The following is a 21163-nucleotide window of genomic DNA, read 5'->3' on the forward strand; positions in this document are numbered from 1 at the left end:
TTTCTATCTATCTATCTGTCTGTCTATCTATCTGTCTGTCTGTCTAAATTCTATCTGTCTGTCTGTCTGTCCATCATCCATCCGTCTGTCCGTATAATATCTGTTTATCTATCTGTCTGTCTGTCTGCTCGTCTGTCCGTATAACCGTCTGTCTGTATAAAATCTGTCTATCCATCTGTCTGTCTGTCTATCTGCCCATCCATCTGTCTGTCTGTCTGTGTCTATCTGCCCATCTATCTGTCTGTCTGTCTTTCCTTCCTTCTGTCTCTGTCTATCTGCTTGTCTGTCCATCATCCATCCGTTTGTCCATATAAATCATATCTGTCTGCCTGCCTGCCTGTCTCTGTCTATCTGCCCATCTATCCGTCTATTTGTCTGTCTGTATAAATCACATCCATCCATCCACTTCAGTATTTTTTGTTTCAGTCTTTCTGCAACCCTCATCCACCTCCTCCTTGTCCAGCTGCCTTCTTACATACACCATCTATCAGTTTCATTGTTATCTGCCCATCCATCTGTCTGTCTGTCTGTCTGTGTCTATCTGCCCATCTATCTGTCTGTCTGTCTTTCCTTCCTTCTGTCTCTGTCTATCTGCTTGTCTGTCCATCATCCATCCGTCTGTCCATATAAATCATATCTGTCTGCCTGCCTGCCTGTCTCTGTCTATCTGCCCATCTATCCGTCTATGCCCATCATAACACTAATATGAATCACTAAAATGGCTATTATACATATGATTCAACATCATCTTACAAATTCAGTGATTGCAATTTTTATTACATTTGTATATGTATGTTTATGTATATGTGTGGATGGATGGACAGCTAGATTGTCTTTTTTTCTGTCTATGAATACGTTTGGTCACACATTACAGAAAATTCAGCATGACTATGAAATAAAGATTAAGCATAACAGTGCAACATTATATTGATGATTATAATGACAAAAATCAAATAAATATTGCATTATTATTTTGAAATGCAATGTATTTTTAAAATGTTTGGTTTTATTGATAAAATGATTAATTTATCTGGTTAAGGGTTTCATTATGTTTTCAGTATACATGATAGAATCTCTTAATGAATAAGATCATAATAACAATGATAAAGAGCACAATGAAGAAACAAATTGTGTCATATTATATAAGAATATTTATTTTATTAAGTGCGGAACAGGTAAATATTTACAAACGCTTGAGCAAAATTACAAATATTGTGGAGAATGACAAAAATACATTAAACTGAATGAATTCCAATAAATAAATTAGATACTTTGAGTATTGGTAGCAGTGACTGGCAGTGTACCAATGAACCAAGAAAAACAGTGCTGACAAATTGTTTCAAAACATACAATTGTCATCAAAATAAATATTAAATACAGTCATAAATAAATGCATTTGTTATGGCAAATGTAATGTACTAAATTTGTCCTTTTCCTTCATTCTTTCCTTTTATTTATTTATGTTTTTTGTGTTTTGTTTAGTGGAAAATCAGCATCTGGTTGAACAGTGCTGAAAAAACTGAGGTTCTTGCTCTCTGTATGCATCTAAAAATCTTGTCTATGTGTCCATTTTGATGCACTTTTATGGCATGTGCACCAACGTCGTCATCTTATTTGAGGTGAAGAACATCGTGTATACAGAATACAAATCCCAGAACAATTAAAAATAACATTTAAAGAAGTAACAAACTCAGTCATGACAGAAACAAGAATAAATTAACAAAAAAATATGCATCTCTTTCTCAGTACTTCAGTTGCCACAGGTAGGTTGCGTTTCAGATACTCTCTCTCAGTGACCACTATGGTCTCTTAAGGGATCAGACAGGATACATGCAAAGTGTCTCCTTAAATGTGCTACCCCCTGGAGGCACACTGAGGAGCAGGAGGCAGGATTGCTGAGTGTCTCTGGTGGTCATTTCTGTTCATTCAGTGTAAATGCTGCTCATCTGTGATGTCACAATGTGTGAAGGGGTAAACGGCTCGAAAGCCATGTCTAAAGGAAGCTCAAAACGGGAGCCTGGGAACAGCGGGTGACCCCGAGGAGCTGGAAGACCAGCCAAGGAGGAAGGTGGGTAAGGGTGTGAGGAGATGTAATGGGCGGCGTGGGTCGGGTGAGGTGTAAAATTCCTCTCAGCCTCACGCGGTGACGGCTCCTGCTTGAGGGCGAAGTTGCCGCTGATGCTGAGTGGTGGAGTAAGAGGGCCGTCATAAGGTGGCGTGCCGCTGCTACATTCGTTGGGTGAGGAGTTCTCGTAGTTAGCCCCCTTGAAGCCCTTCAGATGAAGCAAGTGTGAGGCCTCCATTGAGCCATAGGGTGGACTGGGAAGTCCCGGTGAAGGATAGCTAATGGGGTGACCCTGTGGACCACCTACTCCTGGAACCCCACACTTTTCATCCAGCTGGTTGATCAGCATGGACGAGGGTCCAAGTTGGAGGCAGCCTGCCACAAGGTTGCTGGTAGGTTGCGAAAGCCCCTTGCATAGCATCTCCACAAAACCAAGGCTCTCGGGTGACTGGCCACTGTCCAGAACCTCCGATAGAGCCCAGATGTAGTTGTGGGCCAGCCGCAGGGTCTCGATTTTGGAGAGCTTCTGGGTCTTGGAGTAACAAGGCATGACGCGCCGCAAGTTGTCCAACGCGTCGTTCAGCCCATGCATGCGTGAGCGTTCCCTGGCGTTGGCCTTGGCGCGTCGGGCACGGAAACGTTCTTGTCTGGCTTTGGTCATTTTCTTCTTTTTAGGACCTCTTCGCTTGGGTGCCTTTTCTCCATCAAGACCCACTTCTTCCTCTTCCTCCTCCTCCTCTTCCTCCATATCCTCACTGCCAAGCTCTACAGGTCTCCTGTGTAGCGCATAGTGACCTATCTCAGGTGTCCGGTCACCATCCTGTGAGCTGAGGTCTTCCTCCATCCATCCGAGAGAGCTGACAAGCTGAGTCACATCCTCTGGTTTTCCATAAGGTTTGGTCATCATTGTGATCTAAGGGCACAGTAGACAGAATTGTGAGTACATTCAAATCAAAATAAAGCCTTATTTACACCTCTGTGTTTAGATGTTCAGAGTAGGCCTCCTCACATGAGTTAAAACCCTCTTAATGGAGAGGCTTGACAGACAGCACGATTATTGTGATGATTATTATATAGCTTACAGCTCTATAATTCCATTTCTTCTCTCAGTTTTAATGCTCCATCTAATGGCAAAAACTTTTTGTATAAACCCTTTGATTTCCGCAGTCATTTTGGATACGCTGTCCAATCTGGGACACGACTGGATTTAGTCCACAGATAAAGTGCTCGGATTTAATTTGTGGGGAGCCTGTAAACCGGAATCAACAACCACAGGACCAAGCCACGCTAATACTACTAGAACAGTTTTGAATTTGATTTGATTGATAGACATCAGCATTGTCTCCAAATACAAGTTTTTGTCATAGAGATTTGTTGGCCTGGTGATATTCTTCCGTCGATGAATAGTCATGTTTTCCTTTAAAACTCTAGAACGCGAGATGTTTAGATTGTAATTAAAGTTACATTCTGTTTCGCCATTTATAAACATTCCTGGTACTTATGCATTGGAGCGTGTCATTCCTTTATAAGTAGAACACAAAAGTTTGTAATAACGAATGGACCGGTCGGCACACATTTCGACTGGATTAAATAATCTGCATTCTAAAATAAATCAATAAATACATTTTCGTTTTAATTGTTTCCTGAAAATGAGATAAAATGGTTCCAACGTGAAAGAGGGTCGTTAATTGCACTTTTTTCGATCGTTTGCATGTATGAATTTGCGATCTGATCAAATATGACATGCATAGGCCTAATTGTGACAAAATGCATGGAAACAAACTGGGCAAACAGTAGGCTATAGTGATAAAAACATTTTACAGGCTAGTAAGGATTACCCTGCGTTTAGAGCCAATGCTATTCTATTTTAACTATGTTTTATATAGGCCCTATACATTTCATCTTAATTCAGTTATGTGTTTAATTATTTTTAACAATGAGAATACAATTAGGCTAATAAACAATTTTGTATTATTACGCAGAATAGTTCAAATCTGAATCTTGAAATAAAGCCTGAAATAAACATCTGATCATACATGGGTTTCCTACAATTTTAAGAAAAGTACCTTTGATTTTTTTGCACACCATAAGAGCTGGAAAATAATATACACATATTTATACAAATAGCCTAATAAAAAAAGTATTAAAAATAACCGTACCTGTTAATGCGGCACTTGGCCTCACTTCGATAAAACTTGAAAAAGGTGGTCAGAAAGTCTGAACACACTGTCAAAATGTTTATAAGAAATGCTGTAAAAATTGAAAAACAAAGCTGCAGACTCCCCGCTGATGGTTTGTGTATGTCAAGTCCGTCTGCGCCACTGCAGGTCCGTTAGCTCTCCATTGGTGCGTCAGAGCGCGTCGTATGCCTCACTGAAGCGCACTGACTCCCGGCTTTGACTTTCTAGCGATGCTCACAAGCTCCGCCCTCAAGCCCCCCACCCCTCCAGCTGATCCGAACGCGCGTGGCGCGCTCGTGGCCAAAAGTTTGACGACTTAAGTGTGTGCAATTTATCCCCCGGGTTTTGTGTCTGAGGGTGTTCGCATTTGTGCGGAGGGAACGATGCAACTTCCCTTGTACATTAACCTTAAAAATCTGGCAAAGTGAGAGGCATTGCAATCTATTAGTCATTTATCAGAGAGAGGAAGATTGCAAATGTTTCTAACAATAGCCTATTTGGGTCAATGACGTGTCGCTTATACATAGGCTATGTATTTTAAAATATTATGTTATTCAAAATGCATTTAAAATGTAATTCATTGTACAATGTAGAACACGTTTTTATTTAGGCTATTTATTTATTTGTAGGCTATTATTTTTATATTAAAGGGCTTTAAAGGCTTTAAATTATAAAGGCTTTACATTTGTTGATACTAAATTTTGAACATGTTGGCATAATATTGTAGTAGCCTATTCTTAGTAGAGAATTAAAAAGTTTGTTTTGTCGTAAATTATATAGTAGTGTAATCAACATACAAGAAGTAGGTCTTTTAAACTTTAAAATAGAGAAAACACTTTTAGACTCTCATGACTGTCACCTTCATTAATTAAAAAAAAAAAACATAAACGACTTTTTTATTGTTGAATTGATGGTCAGCAGCACATTGATTTCGTTTACTGGATTATGTAATACACCAGTTGATTTGTAGTGTAGGCTGCTATTCCAAATTGAAAATAGCCCATCATTGAGACGCTATACAAATATCACTCTCCGCTTTTCTTTCGTGACCTAACGTAATTTTCTGCCCCAATAAAGCCCGCTCAGTGCTGGATTAATACCCCTGAGCCCTATTTGGTTTATGGCGAGGTCAAACGTTGGTCTTAACTCTAATTACAGTAGTCTAGTGTACAAAGATGCGCGCGCGTCCCAGTAAATGATTGTGACAGCTTGGTGCAGTGTGAGCAGGTGTGTGTGTTGTTCACCCGTTTCATTCATTCGCTCCGTCCGCTCATTAGCGCCCCTCGGCCCACCAAAACATAACGCTCAATAACTGCTGGATTAATCAAGCCAAAACGGTTTTGTTTCGCTAAAATAACTCACTCAGCCATGCATGCCGCGCCCGAGGGTGGTTTGCCCCACGAAATACTCTTTTCTGAAAAGATTTATTAGACTAGCCTACTACTTTATATGCAACAGACACTTAGCTTACGCTGGGCATCCTTTAATTCACGAACTGACTATGTAAAGAACACATGATAATATCACAAAAATGTTTATTTCAGAACTTTCTCAACGTGGGCGCCGTTTTAATGTTTCGCGAATGAAAACGACGCTGTGAAGAATGACAGGTTACAAGTTTCCTTTATTGCTGCGTTTTTAATTTTGCGTGGATCCTGGAGCAACATTTAAAATAGGAGCAATTTTAAAAGGTGAAAAAAACTATATTTAACGTGTTAACAAGTTACTGTGAGGAAGTGAAACTTATTCAACAGATTGTATAGCGTAGCCTATACTCTTTCCAGCACAGCCTCGTTTTCATGCAAGACAATTTTAATATTGCATCCACCCTGAATAATGTCCATTTATTCACATCAATTCAAATTGCTGCCTCACGCATTTGAATGTTTTTTGTCTATAAACATATTTATACTAATATAATATTAAAATAATAAAATAAACATCCTATATAGTGCACTTTTTATACAAAGTTTTAGTTTAAACTACAGTATAGCTGCATATATGTATATGGCACTTTGAGGCTTTTGCATCTGAACTTATATATACAAACAAGAAAATAACATTCTGTGCATTATTTAGCATTTATGAAGTTTTGCCCTGATATAGTTTGACTTTATTTGGCAAAATGGGGCTACTTATTATGTGTTCATACCACAGTGGGGGCTCTATTGTAGTAGTGTGCTATTGACTGTGGGGCTTCAGGTCACACGTGTCCTCACACTGATCCCATTGTATGCACCAAGTGTGCACATCTGTGGCCTAGAGAGTGTGCTCACACTCTGTCTACAAAAACTTTTGGTAACACTTAAAAAACGTAACTTCTAAAATTCATTCTAAAACTAATGGTAACGGATTAAGTAATTACTATTTTTAAATAGCCTACTTTGAAATGCTGAAATGATAATCACATATTGCTAAGATTTTTTTGACAAGTCAATCAAATATGATGCTTAATTTATCTAGTTTTTTTTTTTAAATTGCAAGCCACTATTTACATTATAATTGGTATAGAAGTTCACTTAGATAGTTGAAGGTTTAAGTCAAGCCGGACACTGGTGATTGATAAATGAACAGATGGGCTTAAGTGATGCGTCTGCTGCACCAGCACTCACGCGCCAGTCGCCTGCCTACAATAATCTCTTAACTTCTAAAATTCATTCTAAAACTAATGGTAACGGATTAAGTAATTACTATTTTTAAATAGCCTACTTTGAAATGCTGAAATGATAATCACATATTGCTAAGATTTTTTTGACAAGTCAATCAAATATGATGCTTAATTTATCTAGTTTTTTTTTTTAATTGCAAGCCACTATTTACATTATAATTGGTATAGAAGTTCACTTAGATAGTTAAAGGTTTAAGTCAAGCCGGACACTGGTGATTGATAAATGAACAGATGGGCTTAAGTGATGCGTCTGCTGCACCAGCACTCACGCGCCAGTCGCCTGCCTACAATAATCTCTCATGCGACAACACAATAGGACAATATCCATACCGCTAGTTCACTCGGGTGATGCTTCTTTTCTTTCACACAAAGGGAGGAAGGCTTCCACTTGCCGGCATAGATGTGATGTTGGCCTTCAGATTTTTGGTTTGTGTGGAGGTCATGATATGGGTAACTTCTACATGCATTTGCATGCTTCAAGGGTTAAGCCATCCCAAAATGAAAAATTTGTAATTAATTACTCACCCTCATGTGGTTCCAAACCCGTAAGACCTCTGTTCATCTTCAGAACACAAATTTAAGATATTTCTGATGCATTCTGAGAGCTCTCTGATGGCACCACACACCACACGTGTGGTGCAGCTGACACAGAACAGCATACGCTGTTTACGTTCAGTGGATATTCTCCAAAATGGCGCTACGTTGACGCGGAGGAGACGAATTGTTGAATATGTTATTTTTGTTTTCTTTGCGTACAAAAATTATTCTCATAGCTTCGTAAAATTACGGTTGAACCCCTGATGTCACATGGATTATTTTACAGATCTCCTTGCTGCGTTTCTGGACGTTGATCATGTTACTTATATTGCTGTCTATTGGAGGGTCAGAGAGCTCTCAGAATGCATCAAAAATATCATAATTTGTGTTTCGAAGATGAACGGAGGTCTTACGGGTTTGGAACTGACATGAGGGTGAGTAATTAATGACAGAATTTTCATTTTGGGGTTGAGTAACCCTTTAAGTGTGTTCAGAGTGGTGCTGTCCCATATGAACCAGGGATCGCATGTGTGTCAGCAGTATGCACAGCTAGTAACTGTGTCATGCTTCCCTAAAGATCCCAGGGTAACCCTGCTTCACCACAACTTTACCTCCCAGGAGTGTTTCACAATGCTGTGTCACACCTGCAGCCTGTATTGGGAATTACTTTGTTGAGCCCAAACGCTCCTCCCTTGTGCCCTACCGAAGGACAGCTAACTTAGGGACCGAGGTCTGCTGCATTTTCTAGTCCAGCTTAACCAGAAGTGAACACTACAGTCACAAGAGACCATTTACTCCTCTTTACCATCTGACCTTAATGCTTATAGTTTCATGAGAGCTTTCTCAAGTGTTCGTGCAGTGGGTCTTCATAGAAAATCTGTGAATGCAGAGCCACGAGACCAGCGGTACTCAATAGACAACCTCCTGTTGAGACAGTTTAGAGTTCAAATTATATCCAGAGGAACAGCACACAGAACTCCCATGACCCGTTTCATTGTTTGGAGTGACAGCTCCACTCCCCCAACCCCCTCTGCAGTCCCAAGAAATTGCGTTTCTGCAATTATACAGAAAGTACTGATTGGACTTAAATATATTTCAGTGAATGAGACATTAAAATAATACATTTAGGAGCCAAGTGATAATATTTGTTCACAAATGACAGAATTTCTCAGTAAAGATTGTCATTCATAAGAAGTTCAGTTCATTGCATAGTTTCAGACTCTTGGCTTTTAACAACAGTTGCAGCTGTTTTAGAATACACACTATTCAAGAGTTGGGTGTCAGTAACCTTTTTTTAAAGAAATTAATATTTTTATTAAGTCACGATGCATTAACTTGATCAAAAGTGACAGTAAACACATTTAAAATGATACAAACATTTCTATTTTAAAACAATGCTGTTCTTTTGAACTTTCTATTCAGACAAAATATCCTAAATATGATTTCCACAACCGTTTTCAACATTGATAGTAAGAAGAAACCTTTTGAGCACCAAAATCAGCATAATTAAAATGATTTCTGAAGGATCATTTGACAGTGAAGACTGAAGTAATAGCTTTTGAAAATCCAGCTTTTGCCATCACAGGAATAAAGAACATTTTTAAATATATTAAAATAGAAAACAGTTATTTTACTAGTTATTTTAATTTCATTCTATTACTGTTTATTTCTTTTTATCAAAGAAACGCTAAATTGGTGAGCACTGGTGACTTTTAATAGGGTGTTTATCTAGTTTTTGCTAATTAGTTCAAATTTGATGCCATCATTGTAGTGATCATAATTTATCACACTGTTTTGAAAGAACATTTTTGCTTGTTTGAAAATTTTTTTTTTATATATATATATTATAATCTCATCAAAACAAACAAACAAACAAAAAAACTTTTTATATAAAGCAACTCCCTGACAGTCACCGTAGGGCAATTTGATATATGCAAAAAAAGGTATATGTATAATATAAGATCTTTTTAGAATATTTTTTTATTAATTAATTAAAGCAAAAATCTTGTGGACGTGTATCTTTATTTATACATTAAGTAAATACACTGATGTAAAGCTTGCAGATGATCATATTACAGTAACAACTGCTGATTCGTTTCACAGAAGTCATAGTAGAACACAGAAGTTAGAGACTGTTTTAATGAATCTCTTTAATTGATTTAAAAACTGCTACAACTTGCGTACGCTGCAGTGTTGGTTTGTTGGGTGCAGGACCCACTGGCACACAAAATGATACCACATAAGGTTTTCTGAAAGGATTTCTGTTGAACATTTTTGTAACATTTGCAATCGTTTTAATCTGGAACTTTGCTATGAAGTTTTTGCTGAATGCATTACACCAAAAAACGTCAAATCTTCAACAGAAACCTGACAAGCCAAAACAGACTAATCAAGTGCATCCACCCCCTGTCAACACTTCAGCGACAGTTAGTAGGACGCGTCTCCTTAAGCACACCAGCGATGACTTAGCACTTGTTTACTCTAGCTGGCTTGTTGTGATGCTGTTGTAGTTCCCTTGGTTGAGAGTCCTGCCAAAAAAAACCCACAAACCCACAACTATTGCCACAAGTGAGTTATCCTTTTCTGCAGTCCCAAGGGACCTGTTTGGAGTGGGAAGGGGGATTCGTCCGCCTCTCTGACAGATGGGTCCTTGTTTCTGTCTTTCTCTCCCTCACTCCCTCTCTCCTGAGCTCAGACACAGACACACTCGCTTAGACTGAGATTGAACGAATACAATAGGAATTAAAGCCATGCACACATGCTCCCTCTATGTCTCCTGAAAGCTGAGCCCCTTGTAATAATTATAAAAGCAGGGGTGTGTTTGGGTGATGGGGGCTGGGCTGTTTGGGAAAACTTTGATAAAAACGTGGACTTAATGACTTTTTCTAACTAACTTTGTTAAAGTTGTAAATAAACGATTCAACCAAATAAACTTTCGAAATATGAGAATAAATGTTCAATGTCATTGAAGAACCAGTTTGTGCCATAGAAGCACTTTTCAGCGAATAGTTATTAAAAGAACCTTCTTTGTCTTAGTGTGAAGAATAGTTTTCCACACCATCGTCTTCTTAAAGCTGCTTTTTAGCTGAACTAATGAATTTTACAACACTGACGCTGTGATTTAACTGAATTAAATCAACATTGAACTGACTTGAGCTGAATAATGACACTATTCTTCTGTGGAGCTGTTTTTTTTTTTTTAGCATAATTGGTGAGTTTTGCAAAATCGACCCTATTATTGAACTGAATTGAATCAACAACACTATTGTTTTCTGTAGAGCTGCTTTTCACTGAACTGGACTCATTTCATAATTGAAAGGTTTAATTGATGTTCTTCATCTGTTCCAACATGAAACCTTTGTTTTTAAAAGTGTGCATGTCAAAAATTGATTCTAAAAACGGAATTGTATTCCCTTAAGAGAGTATTGTTCTCAAAAATATTAACACAAATAAAATAAAAATAATTCTGAATATCCCCAAATGCAGCTCTTTTACCACAGCATCGATAGAAAACGCAATATGCATTGGTGCAATGCCAATGAGCCAATATTTAAATCAGCCCAATTTATTGGTTTTTGAAGTATTCTTCCACTTATACAGACATTTTGATGCCAGCTGGAAAACACTATGGCTTCTGATTAAATGAGATGAGAAGTGATTGTTTGTTTGCTGCATGAAAGACAGAGAGACAAAATAAAAGGAATCAAGTTGCATCAGGTTTCATGGTTTCTCATCAGCTCGGACTTGTTGAGGGATGCCTAGATCTGAAAGCCGCGGGTCTGTGTGGGTACCCCTGCGTTAAGCATCCGAAAGGAAGTTTTATAATAGTAGTCTCCTTTATTTCGTTTTGGTGGTCTGGCTAAGGTTTTATTTTAGGCAATACTGACATCTAGTGGTTATAGGCAAGCACTACTTTGCCTTTGTGCTATCACGCCCTAAACATGTGCTGATTGGTTAATAGTAATACTATGCATAGAAAACTAATTCCTATTTAGTGATTTTATTGTGAACTCGTGACCCAGACACCCCAAAATAGTAATTCATCCCAAAAGGGCACAACACAATTCTCTGGAAAGTATCTGTATTATGAATAGCACTAAGAAGTGGCTTCAATGGAATTTCTGGTAAAGACAAACTTGTTCATTAGAAGTGGACGTCATTATACTTTTGCCCAGCTACATTTATAAAGCTACATTTACCCTTATAATGTACTTCATAAATACTCATTATAAAATACATACACAATACCTCTAAATATTAAGCATGGACTTTATTGATGAGATTAGACTCATTGACTAAATCCAGTTAATACCTGAGCAAAAAAATCAGCACAAGGAAACATTGAGGTAGGTTGCAATTACCAAGACAAGAGACTGAGTGTGAGAGAAATATTTCTCAGAGATGAAAGAGAATAAAAATAGAAATACCTATAAATAACCATATAACAGATCTAGGTCTTCCACAAACACACACACACACACACACACACAGAGGTCTTGACGTGGTTCTTTTATACTTTTATACTGATACTGCTGTCTGTCAGTGACATAAACACCCTAACACCCACATATGAACACGATTGTGACCTACATATAAATACAAGCAGAGAGAGTGAAACAGACTCAGTGAGACAGCACTCCTACACACACTCTCTTCCACTCTCACTGCATGCACATCCACTGCATGAATTCATCCTAGATTATTGCTGCTACCTGCTTGCTTCTCCTGTTCATTCCTCTCTCTTTTTCTACTATCAGAGGACACACATGCAATTTATCTGACAGAGCTTTTTCCTTGATTTTTTGCAAAGCAGTGGACAGGGAGGAAGGACACATTTCAAGGTCTAAAGATGGCACCAAAACGAGAACCGTCAATTAAAAATTCTCCATCAGGGGGAACGTTACCAAGGCACGGACCACCATTTCCTTGCGCTGCCACAACACCTTCACCCCCAAAACCAGCTCCTGAGTTGAAACCACGGATGCTGCGCCCCTCTGATTCCCCCTTTGACCCCAGCACATTAGAGGTAAGTGACGTCCTGCAACAGAGCGTTTAGAATTGCTTATTCTTCATTACTATGGCAATAGCTCTTCTATGCATCACTAAAATAGCAACGGGAAATGTAGCAGAAATAGAATGTGGATCAAAACGGACCAAAAACCTTCATATGAATAACTTGATGTGGACTTATCAAGAATAGAAATTCATATTTTCTGTATGGCAACATACTGACACACAGCAACACAAGTACCAGATCCGAATTTAATATGAGCTAGTTGTGAATAAAACATCAGCGTAATCTCTTTTTATGCAGCTTCTGATTACCTCAGCACTGCACACAGAAAACTGTGTCAACCCAGACCTCAAATCTTAAGAGAATACAAGAGCTATATCAGGATTGAAAAATGGGGCACTGATGTAGCTGGTTCACAATAGGGTCCCTGAGCTGCATTACTGTCACCTTCAATTTTTTAAAAGATGTGCTAAATAATTTATATTCTTCTTTGTTATATACCTTATTCTCAAATCTAGGTTGAAACCAACAGAGCAATCCATTCATAATTGATCATATATTGACGATAAGCATAAAAACAATGGGTTTTGTGAAGGAATTTAACATGTATACGATATATCCTGTATTTGATGAATTGTCATTATACATTTTATTTGTTATTTCTACAATTCACAGAGCCTATCCTTATGTGAATATAGAGCCTACACCTCCATGTGCTTAGGAATGCAGCATTGAAGTACACAGTTGAACTTTACAAACAAATGCTTAATCGCATGGCTTTACAAACTGAAAAATCATCAGCATTGAATTCACACGCTTTGCCAATTATGTGCAGTCAATCATTGTGTTATAGTGATCTGCGCTGGGAGTGTCTCTGTGCAATTATGTCACTCTTTGTGTGTAACGAGAATACTACATTCTCGCGAATCGGTTCTTTCGAACAGTTCGTTTTAAAGAATCGATTTTTAAAAAGTGATTCAGTGTTTCTTTACGTCATGACGTATCCCCGTATCCCGCGGTTCCACATTCTATTTAATATTATTAATAGGCCTACTTAATTATTAATATAATTATTTTATAAATTAATGCTGTAATTGTATGCATCCCAGTTCAGCCTGTTGCAGCTATGAATCAACCTAATGTCACTTAGGCTATACTACAGATTTGAAAATATCTTAAAATACCGTAAGTCGATATTGTCCAAATGCTCCTACTATAAGTTAATTTATGGGTTTATGGATCATTACGAGTCAGACACGTAAAATTCGATAAATCCGGTCTCGGTTCAATACATTTTTGACTCCACAACCGCGAACGAATCGTTCATTCATATAAATCGGTTCAGCTAATTCTCTGAAAGGATTCGACTCAGAGAAATGATTCGTTCACGAATCGGATATCGCTACCCTTCATAACTCAGCAGCGCAAGCGCGAGTCATCTCACACTGCCGCCGCAACAAACACCCGGAAAACAAGCCACTGCAGATATGGTAGGCATATTGATAAACGTTTAATTTTAAAATAGGTTTCAGTAGAACTTTTCTAAATAACGTTAAACATGACTAAGTGTATGGTCTGGTAACTATATAACGTTACATGCTTAGTGCTAAGAATCTGTCGTTAGCCTATTTCATGCTAGCTAACCGAGTTTTACGCCTTTTAGCGCGCAAGAAAGTGACTAAACCTTTGTAAATTGTTCATGAAATTATTTTTCAGAAACCTAAGTGTATGATAGCTAATTTAAATTCATTCAAATATTGTGTTTTAGCCTATCTGTCACCCGGTAGCACGGCTGAGAGTTAGCGGACAGTATTAGCTGGTCAGTTTTAGCCAAGGATAGAAAACTTATCTAACTTTTTCGTGCGGCCTGAAATACTTTTATGTTATGAACCATAGATGTGTTATTAGAAACCCCATCTGATTCACAGCTTTGCTATTATGCATCATTTCATAGTCATTGAATGTCGCTTTGTCTCAAACAGTCTGACTTCAGCGAGGACCAGATTCTTGGTGAGTTTGTGTCTAGTCCAGATGCATGTTTCTGTTACTCTGTATATGTTACATTTCCCTGCATTTCTTGCTAGACAGCCTGCTTTCATCATCCCGTCCATGTTATTCTGCTCATCTGTTCCTCTGCCCCTGCATTCCTCCTGCTTTCTTTCCTTACCTTTTGTATTGTTTTCCTTTGCCACTGTTGTATGTCACCTCCAGATTGAGTTTAACTTGGAGCAAATACACGGTGAGTGCATTGAAAACTTTTCTGTTCTGATGTGATTTAGTTTGCATGGTGTTAAGGACAACAAGCTGCTGTTTGTGTGTCTGATAGCACCTCACCTGCCTCCCTCATTTGAAGTGCATTCAGTAATTAATGTATATGAACTGCAAGAATCATAATTTGGTTTGTTTGACAAGTAGAAATGCATGTTTGTAGTGTAGGCCTATCAGCTAATGTGTTACTTCTGTAGCATGGACAGTCATATCTGTAGAGGGTGTGTCTTGAGTCAGGAAGTGTTGAAACTGCTAACAAAAGAGTGCGAGGTCTTGCCGTGTTAAACATCTAAATATCAGCTCTGAAACTAGAATATTGGCGTTTAATCTGTGTTACTACCAGTCACATGAGCTTTCTTTGGGAAATGGCCATTTAGGTTAATCTTTGCTCTTGTTTGTTTAAGCAAAGGAGGCTGACATAATACTGCTCTCTCGTTTTCCTCTCATACCATATATGGTTAAAGGCACAATTTAAGGCAGGCAAGGGAACAGCCACATTCCAGTGAGCAGGAAAAGCATTACAGAGATGGGAGTTTTTTTTTGGAAGGGCCTGTCCTAACAGATAACATTCAGTTCTTTCGGCGAACTCTGGCTTGGAGTCAAAAGAATAATTTATTTATAACCACAAGTGGTTTAACAGTTTAAGCGTTCAATAATGGAAGATTAGGTTTAGGGTTATGTTTTAAGATCTAAAAAAAACAAAAAAACTTGTGTTTACTTTAGATGGATGGATAGATAGAGAGAGAGGTATGTATTTGTGTGTATGTATGTATGGATATATATATATATATATACACACACACATTATACATGTATATAACATTCCGTTTTTATACTTTGCTGAAATTGGTAAATTTAATATGCAAATATTAATAAAATAACAAGTATTTGTAGATGGTTCACTAAATAATAATAGTATAGTTTGGTGCCAATATGTTAGCCTGAAGTTCTGCTTAAATAGCTATTTGGTGTGTTTGAATATTTCACTAGCTTTTTAACTTGATCAAAAGTTCTCTGAGTACTGAGGTATATAATGACTTAAGGTGGATGGATAAGATTTCTGTGGTCATTTAGCTTGCCTCCTCTAACCTGAATAGACACCGCAGAAAATAGCCTAGAGTGGCATTAATATTGATGGCTGGTGCAGTATTTCTCTTTGTGCTGATCCACTGGGCTCTTTAAATTAAGTCAGACTCTTTAAAGGAATGGCCTGTCATTACATCTTTACAATGAAAGGCATACTATCTTGTCCTATTTTTCTTGTTGACTAAAATCAACCATCCTTATATGTCATCCTTGTTCATTTCAGTTTCTCTTTTTTTTTAATATCATGTATGTATTTGTCCTTCTCTTTTCCTATCCTCTGTTTGTTTCCCAGGATTGTTTCAATTTTTGTAATGATCTGTGCAGAATTTAAAGAAGCCTTCCTCCTGTTTGACCGGACGGGAGATGGGAAGATCACCTACAGTCAGTGTGGGGATGTGATGCGCGCGCTGGGCCAAAATCCCGTCAATGCCGAGGTGCTCAAAGTCCTGGGCAACCCAAAGGCAGAAGGTAGGACAAGACACTATGGATAATGGCTGACCTGTATAATCATTGCCTTAATATCGTATCATATCTTATCTTGTCTTTATCTGTATTTACAGAATAAGATATTTCGGGGCTCAACAGTACAAATTTTTAACTGCTCAGCTGGTTGTTCAGATTTGTACTTGCCCTGCCAATATTTTTACTGACTTCACAACAAAAATATAAAGTTTATATTTAGATATTAGTGTATTAAACCGATTAGACTTAAAAAAAAAAATAATAATAATTTTTTTAATTAATATTACATTTCTTTGTTGGTTTATTTTCAGTAATGGCTTATGGTGCAAAATATGAATACTTTTTTAACACCGTTAAAACTATATTCTCACTATTTTAACAACTGCACCAACAGGATTTGTAACACAAATGTTCAACTGCATCATAACATAATGGGAATAGTTCACCCAAAAATGAAAATTTGCCATATTTGTATATTTAACTATATACACATTTTGTCTTCAATTATTTTCATATTGCATATTTTTCCTATTTTAATTTTTGAAAGTATGGTAAAAACTTGTAAAATGTACCAACAATCACATAAAAAAAAAAAAAACACTTTTTGATATACCATTAAAAAAAAAACAGGTAGCCCATCTGAATTAGGACATTTAGGCTATCCATCTAATAGTAGCCTACCAAAATCTTATTAACAGTAGAAGTTAAATCTTACTGTAGTCTTCAAATCTGGGTACTGTCTTACGTTTTAAAATCACAAAGGGAGTTTGGTCCCATCAGGCTAACGTGACAGTCACGACTCATGCAGCTGTAAGGTTTTCTTTTTCTTTTGTTTTTATTCGCGATCTTTACAACACGCGTTACATTACGTATTTCATGGCACACTTGTTTTATGCGTGTTTGGCGCCACCTATTGTTGTGGGTGTATTATTGACATGTAAAAGTCTACACCCTGAATATAAGACAACCGTGTTTTTTCAGATGGATTTCCAAGAAAAAAAAAATCTTATATTTGGGTCAATACGGTATGAGCCCATTGAAGATTCATTGGAAAAGATTAGGAAAATTTAGCATTACATCACTTGCTCACCAATGAATCCTTTGCAGTGAATGGGTGCCGGCAGAATGAGTCCAAACAGCTGATAAAAACATCACAATAATCTGCATGACTCCAGTCCATCAGTTAAGGTTTTGTAAAGCGAAACACTGAACTATTGAAAAGGTGGAAAGTTTATTTAAATGCATAAAAACATAGTGACAACAGCGCTGCTGTTTTCAACTGACCTGAAACTTTCGCACTAGCCCATCATTATTGTTGAGCCCTGTATTTGTACGAGTAGTAATACCTTGATCAACTAGGGTAATTATAGTAGTTCTCTCTTCCTGTATAATATGGATATAAATGCTATCTTGTCTGATTAAAGATTTCTTTGTTCCTCAGAAATGAACCATAAATTGCTGGACTTCGAACAGTTCCTGCCCATGCTCCAGGCCATTGCTAAGAACAAAGACCAGGGCACGTTTGAGGACTTTGTGGAGGGGCTTAGAGTATTTGACAAGGAAGGCAACGGCACAGTCATGGGTGCTGAGCTCCGCCATGTTCTCACCACACTGGGTAAGCCGGCCTGGTCTCCTGAGGAGATATTTATAGCCCACTCCTCCACATCTGGGCCAATGATTGTAGAAACGGTTGAAGTGAACATTTCAAATATGGTGTACATGTATGTAGTGCTCTATTTGCAAAACATGCATGGGTTTATTTTATTTATTTTATAGGAGAGAAGATGACCGAAGAGGAGGTAGAAACGCTTCTAGCTGGACACGAAGATGCTAACGGTTGCATCAATTATGAAGGTAAACAATTGAGTTTGATTATTATGCATAAAGGTTTATCATGAGAGCTCTTGCTGTTCTATGAGCCTAGTTTTTGTCTGTAGAGTGTTAAGTTAATAACAGTACATTTGAATACAAAATACAACTTTGTGCTGGGGATTGAATGGATGTATTATGTTTATGCACTACAATGGAAAAAATGTTGTAAGCATTAAGTTCTTTTAGCGAGAATCGGATCTTGAAAGCATGCCGTAACTGTAACTGATCTTCCACAGCCTTTGTTCGCCACATCATGTCTGGCTGAGAGATGTCTCGGGTATACGTCTACCTCCTGCCCTCAACATTTATAACACGTGAAGCAACAATCCATCCAGGCCTTTTCTTTAACGCTCTCAGACGCACATGATTGCATAGTCTACACCTCATCACTTCGCCTCTTTCAACGAAATCTAAACATTCAGAGGGCAACTGTGCCTCATGTGACGTCTAGAGCTAGAGAGCCTGGTTGGATGTAGTTTGAAGTTTTTGACACATGGTTTGACTCTTCCCTATCTCTGCAGCAGCCTTTTCTTTGGCCCCTGGCTGCAGCATGCTCTCTGCATGTGGCCGTCCCTGCGACGGCTCTCAGAGGCAAAGGGCGACTGCACTGCTTCAGACTTGAGCGCATGTCAAGGGATGTAGCATAACCGGGTGTATAGCTTTTAAAAGCAGTCTAAGATTTGTCTTCCGATATCGGCACACTCCCTCCCTGTGCTCACCAAGCAGTGCGGTTGCTTTCATTATTAACTAACCAATCAAATTGCAGTGGTTTGGCTGTTTTTGCTGATTTTTCCCTCCCTTTTCCTGATGGAGGCTGATCCATAGCTCAACTGTACGATCTCTCATTACTGCAGCTGTGCTATAAAACGTTTCCACTCTTGCCCTGTAGAGGAAAACCAGAAGGAGCTTCTTTAACATTTTCTTGAATCCTAGACCTGGTTAAGTCTTTGAGCTGTGGTTTAGTAGGAGTTAGCCATGATCTTGCTCTCACCCTGTTTCTCAACGCTTATGAACGAGTACAACTGGGGAACGGCTTCCTACTACAGCAAATGTCGCCGGCTAAATGCAATTTTTGAAGGGTTGATGAGGTTGTGTGAAGAGCATTTGTCTATTTTATTATAAAATAATAACTTGTATTTTTATTTTGATTATTTATAATAGTCCTCGTTTTAAAAGAATTTGTATTTTGGCAGTAGAAATTAATTAATTTATTTATAATGCATTTATTTTTTGACGCTGCGTGCTGTAGTTGGGGTTGATCCCCTTTTTGACACAAATTGGAAACTTAACTTTTTTTTTATTTTTCTACAGAACTCGTCCGCATGGTCATGAGCGGTTGAAGATAAAGACCACAACTCATTTGTTTGTCTTTTCTATGTAATAATTTCTTTGTATTTTTTGTTTCTTCCTATTCATTCCGTCACCTTCATTTGCTTAATGGCTCCAGTCCTTCACTTGTGTTTGCACTCATTTGGGTATTATTATTAGAAGTGCCTTTATCTTCTTTAAGTTCCCATTTGACTCCCCAAGAGGTCCACCTCCTGTCCTGTGGTATTCAAACCATATAGCGATATGAAAAAGATCTCTTGTGTGCTGACTGGTCTGCAATAAAACCTCTCAATACAGCACATTAGCAGTGTGTATGCAATATCCAGTGTATCCTCAGGCATCTCTGCTGGACTGTGCTGTAGTAGAAATGTCGTGTCTGGCCAGACTTTTATTTTTGGCCTTTTCAGAAAAAGTTACCTTTTTCAAATTGAGAAATAATGGATCGGAAATGCAATAACATTTTAATTTGGAATGTTCTCCCTGTCCAATAAAGTACATTTTAAACTGAAACGATTTGTTTGTCTTTATTGCAGATTCTTCAAGATTCTTGTTTTAGAAAGTGTAAAAAAATGGTTGTAGTTGTAAATTTAAGGAACCTGAGCTTCGAGCCCAGTTGAACTTGCCTCTCTCCTGTTTGCAGATAGATGGCAGTGTTTTACACTTGTTGAAAGCTGAACTCACTCCCAATTGCTTTAATTGATTGTGGTTAATTATAAAAACCAAGCTGTCTGAAGTGAAATAAGAGCAAATTGCTGAACTTCTTTTGCAGTTAGACTAATGCAATTCAAATGATCACTATTTGGTTTCAGGTCAGTGATTTAAATTAAAGGTAAATGTTGTTGGCACTAAGATGTTTAGTGTCTTTGGGACTAATTTGTCTCAATTGCTTATAAGGGCAAATCTCAGGCAGACAGGCATAGTGGGTTTTACAAACCTGTTTTTAATGCTCTGATAATGTATAGCTTTTTAATTTCAATGGAAATTTGAAGTATAATAATGAATTCATTTTACATTAATACAATAAACATCTATATATGCATACCTATACCTGCATATCTAATACCGTTAATACATTATTATAAACTTTATATTACTTTTATTCAAACATTAAATTGATTAAAAGTGAACTTTGTCAAACAAATGCTGTTCTTTTGAACGTTCAGTTTGTCAAAGAGTTTTCATAAAAATATTAAGCAGGACAACTGTTTTCAATATTGATAATGTTTCTTGATTACCAAATTATCATATTAGAATGATTTCTGAAGGATCATGTGACGCTGAAGATGGGAGTAATGATGCTGAAAATTCATCACAGGAATACACTAGCTCTTAAAATATATTAAAATGGAAAAACACATTAAATCTTAACAATTAAATTCATATACATTTTTTTTAAATGCCGTCTTCTAATTACCCTATATTTATTTGTAAAATGATGTTCGTACAGGCTTTGCAAGAGTTTGTCTGTATTACTGCCATATATATCTCTATATCTGATCACATATCTCTACTGAAAAAATATATTTATAGGTAAAAGAACCTCACATAAGATGTAATCTAAGGGTTTGTTTGGGTGTGCTGAAATACCCCCTGATGCATTGTGTGCCGAGAGGAGCCCATCAACAGCTCACTGACCTTTTCTCTCTCTCCGCTCGGCAGCAGTCAGAACTATTCCCCCCTCA

General features: G+C 37.7%; 2 protein-coding genes across 4 annotated transcripts; one reads left to right on the forward strand and one right to left on the reverse strand.

Moving 5' to 3' along the window:
- Positions 1-1171: 1171 nt before the first annotated feature.
- neurod4 (neuronal differentiation 4) lies at positions 1172-4435 on the reverse strand. The gene is made up of 2 exons (XM_016258148.1): positions 4225-4435; positions 1172-2978 (listed from the first exon to the last, which is right to left on the reverse strand). Exon 2 carries the CDS (start codon positions 2970-2972, stop codon positions 1923-1925), a length of 1050 nt encoding a protein of 349 aa, XP_016113634.1. The 5' UTR covers positions 2973-2978; positions 4225-4435; the 3' UTR covers positions 1172-1922.
- Positions 4436-12230: 7795 nt separating this feature from the next.
- zgc:153867 (myosin light polypeptide 6) lies at positions 12231-19981 on the forward strand. 3 transcript variants are annotated; one of them, XM_016256863.1, is made up of 7 exons: positions 13839-13954; positions 14447-14474; positions 16143-16286; positions 17722-17895; positions 18057-18134; positions 18389-18429; positions 19464-19979. In XM_016256863.1, exons 1-6 carry the CDS (start codon positions 13952-13954, stop codon positions 18415-18417), a joined length of 456 nt encoding a protein of 151 aa, XP_016112349.1. In that variant the 5' UTR covers positions 13839-13951; the 3' UTR covers positions 18418-18429; positions 19464-19979. The 3 variants fall into 3 exon arrangements, with proteins under 3 accessions (XP_016112358.1, XP_016112349.1, XP_016112340.1); XM_016256872.1 differs by lacking the exons at positions 13839-13954; positions 18389-18429 and adding an exon at positions 12231-12476 and having other exon boundaries at positions 19464-19981; XM_016256854.1 differs by lacking the exon at positions 18389-18429 and having other exon boundaries at positions 19464-19977.
- Positions 19982-21163: the final 1182 nt, after the last annotated feature.

The sequence above is a fragment of the Sinocyclocheilus grahami genome, unplaced genomic scaffold, assembly GCF_001515645.1.
Source record: "Sinocyclocheilus grahami isolate Dianchi unplaced genomic scaffold, SAMN03320097.WGS_v1.1 scaffold29.1, whole genome shotgun sequence".
In the NCBI taxonomy this organism is placed as follows: Eukaryota; Metazoa; Chordata; class Actinopteri; order Cypriniformes; family Cyprinidae; genus Sinocyclocheilus; species Sinocyclocheilus grahami.